Genomic DNA, 7,465 nt, shown 5'->3' on the forward strand with positions numbered 1-7,465 from the left:
AACAGCTGTTTGGGTCTAACATCATCTTCAATGTGTAAGAACTGGTGACCCAAAAATAAGCAATACCAGCGCCGGCAGTGTCCGAATGCAGGTCAATTGAGGAATAGGTAGGAAATTGTTGACGTGATACTCGCTTTGATAGAAGCCGACGAGTCATCTGAACTTCCACGAGAAATCACTGGGATGTTGGATATATTTTGGGTAGGGAGTGTGGCAGAGCTCGTTAACGCTAATTATTTTAATTATCGACCGCACTACACAACTGGATGCGAACTAAATTTCCACTTTCTGATTAATTTACTTACGCACAATGCAGAACGAAATTCCGCACAAAGCAAAACTCGTGATAGGGAATTTGTTTCAATTTGAGAAAAATTCGGACCATAACAATCGTATTTTATCCAATGACATTTTCGATTCCTTTAAACCAGACAATTGTATGAGGGTGAAAAAACAAGCAATAATAGATGAATATTCGATGATATTTTGAATTTGATATTTTTTCTTATGAAATCTGATAATTAAAGCGTTATACGATGCACTTATCTAAAGAATACGAGAATCTGCATCGAACGATGATGGAAACTGATCTTCTTCAAAGTTGTCATTTATTGGCCAAAGCAATTCAACCAATGCCACCAAACTACCGATAGACCCACTCTACGAAATAATATTTCTTGATCCGAATGGATCCGGAGTTTGTTTTTTTTTTCTTGATACGACTTGATCCAATCGCTATTCCTACCTTCTACCAATTCTCTCCAAAATTGAATTTCATTCAAAGACCAGTAGTTTTACTCGGAAGTTGGTTTTCTCAGTCTGCAGAATCAGGACAAGGGTTTTAAACTTGCCTCACGTTGCAGCTGTTGTATGTTAGCAAACAAACCCAATCATTAAATAAATTTTCCAAAATTTTACAAAAAGCAAGCATGAAAAGCACCCTCTCCACCACTGAGTGAACATGGTTAACAATTATTTACTATAGACGATAAACTATAGGAACCTTGAACAACAACCCATCGGCCGAAATGTCGGGCAACTAAAAATAATCATCGTCCTGATTATTCAGACTTAGGAAGCCAATTTCCGAGTATTACATCTTACCAGTCAAAAAACACCCTACCAAGTCCAGTATTCTTTCAAACCACCGACCAAGGTCTGATGGCGATTCCGAACGTCATTCTATCCACTCCAAAGTAGGGTTATTCTTGATACAACTATGATCTAACTGCTGACTGGCACACTTGAGAGATGGACTTCATTGGCCTAGATAGATCCACTAGTGCGTGAATTCACAACAAGGATGTTTGGAGTTTTAGTCAGTAACACACTCACTACTGGATCTAGTTTTTTTTATTTGCGTATAGGCACAGATAACAGACATTGAAGCTAGAACAAATTTTATTGAAAATCCTGTGTAAGCTTTTGAATTGATATACGTTGGCCCACTACTGCCATCTACTCAACTGATTGCGGCAGTACCTAAGGATGCAGCTGAATTACAACCGTCGAACGCAGCCAATGCATTTGACAGCTGCAATCGGGCTGCGTTTTCTATAACAATGATCCTTGCGCCATCTACAATCGATTGCCAAACGCGGTCCCAATTTAAAATACATTTGAATTAACGGTTGCGGATGTTTACACACGTGTGAGATGCCAGCCTCAACATCTGTTATCTGTGCCAATACATATGCAGGTTATAGAGGCTTAAGGAATTCATAAAACAAATATTGATTAAATCCACCACGTAAAAAAGGTCTATTTTGAAAATATCCCAGCTCTTATCATGCTATTTGTTTTAAACATGCATGAAAGTAAGGGGCGCCCAATAACGGTTTCGCCAAGGGCGCTGGGAGTCCACGCTACGGCTCTGATCGTCACTGACTCTGAAATCTGCACTGCGTGTGAACATTTCAGTTATTTTAATAAAAATATATGTTACAACGTTCTGCAACAGATAAATCACATACGTCGTTTTGATACGTCAGCATGACCGAGGTCATGCTACTTTCGTCGAAATGTTACGCTGCTCCGTACGCTGCATTGTTGATACGTCGAAATGTTGCGTCAAGTTGAAACGTTTCACCGCACATGCGACAAAAAATTGCAACACTTACAACACGACGTAACAACATTTGCTGCAGAAAAACAACGTAAAATGTTTTTCTTAACGAAAATCAGAAAATTCAAACATCATGCTTAGTTTTGAAATCAGTGATGAAAAAGTACAAGCAGACGCACGTTTTAAACTATTTAGTTATTCGAAAAAACGTTTTAAAGTACATTTTCTGCTAAGCGGTGTATGTGCAATATTTTCAACAATGATGTTACACCGTTTTGTAAAAAATTGATTTACATTTTTAATAACACATTTTCAAGTAGCTTTGAAGATGTACACATTTTTAGATGAATTTGATGCCATATGCTGTTGAAAACGGGTTTGTTTACAATTTGCGACACACGCCGGTTTTGAAAAAGTACCCGAGATTTGATACACACGTATCGGATGCCAGCCTCAATATCTGTTATCTGTGGATTAACTTAATACTTCGAAATCGGACACTACTAAAAATTCACACATATTTATTGGCAAAAATCCATAGATTTAACTTATGATGTATATCAGCGCACACATAACCATTCTCCACGCGAACTACTAATAAAATATATATCCAAATAAACTTTTTGTGTGGTCTCGAATTAGCAATTATTTAATCTATGTGTGGTTCTATATCGATTATATTAGGATGGAGCTATTGCAAAAAATATAACGGCGACACATATATCTTATATAAATATTTTTGGCAGTGGAGTATTAAAAGAAAATCCGATATTAAATTTGAGAATAATACAGCTTGAAGCTTACCGAAATCGAGGATAATACGAGATTCGCGTATTATCCTCGTTGGAGCTTAATACCGCCATTAAAGATAAAATGAGATTTAATGACAAAAAATATAAAAACTCGTGATATGTGGGACATTGGGGCAAAACGAGCTTAATAATTACATGCGGATTTGCTCTACGTAGATGAAATAGCACTCACTGAATTCGTTGGAAATTTTTTTTTCGAATAAACCTTTGATCTCTTCTGTAGGTTGTTCGTAACGGAAGTTATCAATTTTTCCACCTTTGACATAGGATTTCCCCAGTGTGAATGGTTGGGACGATTATTATTTTTTTAGTGTACATGGCTGCGAGCTTGAACAATGGCTGAATGCTCAATAAAGGGAGATTTTGGCTGTCCGACCCTGCTCTGCAGCTGTCAAAAATCAGATGGGCGGTAGGCGCTGTCACGGCGGTCACACTTTGAATCAGGCTTTAGAACAGCATCGCATTTATTTCTTTCATTTTCCATTAATAATATTCTAACTCGCTAATTTCAAGGTAAGATAAGCTTAAATATATTGAACGTCTTATTGTAGTTTTTATGATCACAGCTTCAGAATGACCGGTCGCGAAGGAGGCAAAAGAAGCCATTGAAGCAGCCGAAGAAGGACGGCAAGGAGATGGACGACGAAGACATGGCCTTCAAGCAGAAACAGAAGGAACAGCAAAAGGCAATGGAGGCTGCGAAACAAAAAGCGGCGAAGGGCGGCCCACTGGTTACCGGAGGAATCAAAAAGTCCGGAAAGAAATAACTTTTGTCTAATTTATTTTAAAGTCTATTATGCCTAAGATTCACTATTCCACTCGACGCAGTTCGCCATTCGCGATTGATTTCTTGATCATTTTTGTATGTATGTACTCAATGTAAAACAGCCCACGACAAAAATTCAGTAAAAGTGATTAATCAATTTAAAAGAATTTTTATTTAGGCATGAAGAATTTCATCCGATAGCTAACTTTACCTTGATATAATCACAACCTTTTACCCATAAAGAATCCTTTGGGGGGACTGACGACAGGAAAACACCTACCACACGTGAACATTGGGTTCTATACATTTTTTGTACGCAATATTGGGTTTGATGGCAATTTCATAGAAATATAATTTGACGAATCCCTAAATGTAAGGAAGATGATATGTCATCTAAGTTTAATTGATGAATCAAGATTATATTTTTTGTTTGTTTTGATTTAATACGAATATAATCAAAAAAAAAAAAATTTTGTTTGTCGTGAAAAATAGAAAATATTCCCAAATATACAACTATGGAGAATGCAACAGATATGTTAATAAAATAAATAAGGAAAGATACAGTGTGGATAATTGAAATGGGATGATTTCCCCAAAGTCATCACAAGCATATTTTTACGAGAAGTACTGAAGAATAAATGACTTAAGACATTTTCCCTTTCGCGAAATCACTTGCCCCACTACACCTTATTAGTTAAATAGCATAACATCTTATGTACTCAAGCTCCACTTGCTGGGATGAAATGCTCATAATAAGACTTAGTGTATTCCACCATCAGGTCTTGCATTGCGTGTGGGACAAAATCCGGATTACCCTGGCCGCCTTCTATTTTCCCGTCAACTGTGTATCTCATGTAGCTTGCAACTGTCGTCTCCGGAGGCAGAATCGCACCGTCTTCAATGACACAATTGTCTTTCAGTACGCATCGTCTACCCTAGAAAAACAAACCCCATTTGATAATACATTTAGTCTTACTTAGCTTAGCTTTTAGGACACTTACAACGACCGCATTCTTTCCAATGTAGACATAGGACCCGATGGACGCCGCAGACACGATGGCCCCCTCCCCAATGAACACATGATCGCCGATCTGAAGTGGAAAGAATGCCACACCTTTGCTGAACTGCTTATAGGGTGGTCGCACCACGGATCCTTTCGAGATTACACAGTACCGGCCAGTTCTCACAGCAGCCAGGTCGCCCCGAATGATAGCCCCACTTTGCACTATCACTTTACCATGGAGGACGATATTTTGAGAACCGCAAAGGATAGTTTGCCTGCTGACCTTGTTGCCGGAGGCAGTTTCCACGTATTCCTCCTTGTTATAATAGGTGTCCAGAACGTCCATACTGGCTCAATTTGAAACAAAATTGCTACCACTTTGGTTCAGGAAATTTCTGCAGCGATTGATGATGACGATGATCATATCGTATTTACATTTTAAAGGCTGATGCTTGACAGCCAACTCAGTTGACAGTTTAGTTCTTAAAACAAACTAGGGGTGTTCTAGAAATTTTATATTATTGTGGAGTCGAAGGATGGATTCAAAAGATATTTTAGTTACCAGATAAACATTGTCACAATCTTTATCTGGTAACTAAAATATCTTTTATTGATTCCAACCTGGGTGGTGCGGATAGAATCGATTTGGTTGTCAAACTGAAGCCAAAATTTTCTATTGTGCCGGAGCCAAACATTGAAGATTGTGGTTATGTTTGTTTCTGATCTAATATTGAGAAGTATTGTTATTATTTGGGGAAAAAATAAAACTAAACTTTGTTGAAGTTTTGTATTCTTTGTAACTAATATTCTCAAATTATATTTCGAGTGGAAAATTAGTAGGAATGCAACTTGGAATGCAACTAAAAGGCACTCGTTACGAAATTTCACGAGATTCAGCAGCTGATTTGAGCATGAATGTATGTAAACAATCGTAAAGTCATGTAGAGTCTAGCGCATTTGTGCGCCCTCATGCAGCGTGGAAAGAGAAATTCTAAGAGCGGGAAATGTTTGACAGTCAAGTAACTGCAAAATAATTTTGTTTATGGGAGTGATTTCAAAATATCCCTCTACTCGCTTGAGCGCAGAAAAGCGGCTCTATCCGCAGCACCCAGATTCCAACGAATTTTTGCCTTGGGTTGTTTCAAAAAACAGATATTTTAGTTACTAGATAAAGATTGTCGCTGTCGTCGCTGTCCGGAACATCTTTTGCTGGCGAGGATAGGGGATCTAAATGTCAATGAAGGAAAAATACATACGATTTGACAGTTTGATACCACATATATCGTATACTCTACACTGGTAGAAAAAACATTTTGATTTTCATAAGTCTTGCCTTATGAAAGCCTATGAATTCATTTTATTTTCATTTCATAAGGTACCAATGGGAACCATAAGTTTGCCTTATGAAATTCATACGTTATGTAAACTTTTCATAAGGTATTCTTATGAACAGACCTTGTTCATTACAGCGTTCATCCTGACTATCTTGACAGTTAGCAAAAAAATTGCTCACTTCTAGCCGCATTTTTCCACGCCATCAATGTGAGTTTTTTTCGACTGAAATACTCACGAATTCTAAATTTACAATAAATGTATTTCCTTCTAATATCTATTTCAGCAACATTACAACAACTGCAATGTCAGAAGGATGACCGATAATCTAAAACAACTGCCGATGCATGAACCAGTTATTCGACCAAGGCACTCTCCCGAAGTTCTCCGAAAGCGGAAACAACTGCACAAGTCCTACAGTTTTGTCTCTCTCAACGATGTACGGTGTCCTCCTCTGTGCACAATTTGTACACGGTTTGAAGACTCAAGACATCCAGCTTCTCGCCAATATAGTGCAATGATCCTTTCCCTGCGAAGATTATCCGGATTCTTCCGGCTGCGGTATACGGTCACTGACATCAGTAACAGCCACCAGCATTAATAGCCAAACGGACGAATGATGCCGGAAAGCGACAGTTTTCGGTGAAAACCATCAAGGTAATATTTGGTCGCAAGGCTTGTCGCAAGGTTTAGAATTGCGTATAGAAATAGCTCCATACAACCTTTTCATTTTTCAGATCAGGAAGACAGATACGGCCACGAGGAATTGCATCAGTAACTTGTTACTAAGAAGAAAGCTCTGGTACAGTAATAAACTCCGAGCTTTGTACTGCAGTGTATACGTAATACGTGGTAATACTCATAATCAATGACTGATGCCGTGAGGTTAAAAACAGATTATTTCTTATCAATTTCAGGAATTATATGGACGATCCGAAGCTGCTTAGCCTAGCTTGACCTGACATAGTCGCCAAAAATTCAACAACCAACAAAGCAAAAGGCAATGGAGGCTGCGAAACAAAAAGCGGCGAAGGGCGGCCCACTGGTTACCGGAGGAATCAAAAAGTCCGGAAAGAAATAACTTTTGTCTAATTTATTTTAAAGTCTATTATGCCTAAGATTCACTATTCCACTCGACGCAGTTCGCCATTCGCGATTGATTTCTTGATCATTTTTGTATGTATGTACTCAATGTAAAACAGCCCACGACAAAAATTCAGTAAAAGTGATTAACCAATTTAAAATAATTTTTATTTAGGTATGAAGAATTTCATCCGATAGCTAACTTTACCTTGATGTAATCACAACCTTTTACCCATAAAGAATCCTTTGGGGGGACTGACGACAGGAAAACACCTACCACACGTGAACATTGGGTTCTATACATTTTTTGTACGCAATATTGGGTTTGATGGCAATTTCATAGAAATATAATTTGACGAATCCCTAAATGTAAGGAAGATGATATGTCATCTAAGTTTAATTGA

General features: G+C 38.0%; 1 protein-coding gene, 1 long non-coding RNA gene and 1 pseudogene across 2 annotated transcripts; 2 read left to right on the forward strand and 1 right to left on the reverse strand.

Moving 5' to 3' along the window:
- The first annotated feature begins 3,450 nt into the window (after positions 1 to 3,450).
- LOC134216112 (translation machinery-associated protein 7 homolog) lies at positions 3,451 to 3,810 on the forward strand (annotated as a pseudogene).
- Positions 3,811 to 3,957: 147 nt separating this feature from the next.
- LOC134216111 (dynactin subunit 5) lies at positions 3,958 to 5,106 on the reverse strand. The gene is made up of 2 exons (XM_062695108.1): positions 4,645 to 5,106; positions 3,958 to 4,578 (listed from the first exon to the last, which is right to left on the reverse strand). Exons 1-2 carry the CDS (start codon positions 4,990 to 4,992, stop codon positions 4,363 to 4,365), a joined length of 564 nt encoding a protein of 187 aa, XP_062551092.1. The 5' UTR covers positions 4,993 to 5,106; the 3' UTR covers positions 3,958 to 4,362.
- Positions 5,107 to 6,709: 1,603 nt separating this feature from the next.
- Positions 6,710 to 7,225, forward strand: LOC134216113 (uncharacterized). The gene is made up of 2 exons (XR_009980491.1): positions 6,710 to 6,830; positions 6,896 to 7,225. It is a non-coding gene; the product is annotated as an uncharacterized LOC134216113 (long non-coding RNA).
- The last annotated feature ends 240 nt before the right edge of the window (positions 7,226 to 7,465 follow it).

This window comes from Armigeres subalbatus, chromosome 2 (assembly GCF_024139115.2).
Source record: "Armigeres subalbatus isolate Guangzhou_Male chromosome 2, GZ_Asu_2, whole genome shotgun sequence".
Lineage (NCBI taxonomy): Eukaryota > Metazoa > Arthropoda > Insecta > Diptera > Culicidae > Armigeres > Armigeres subalbatus.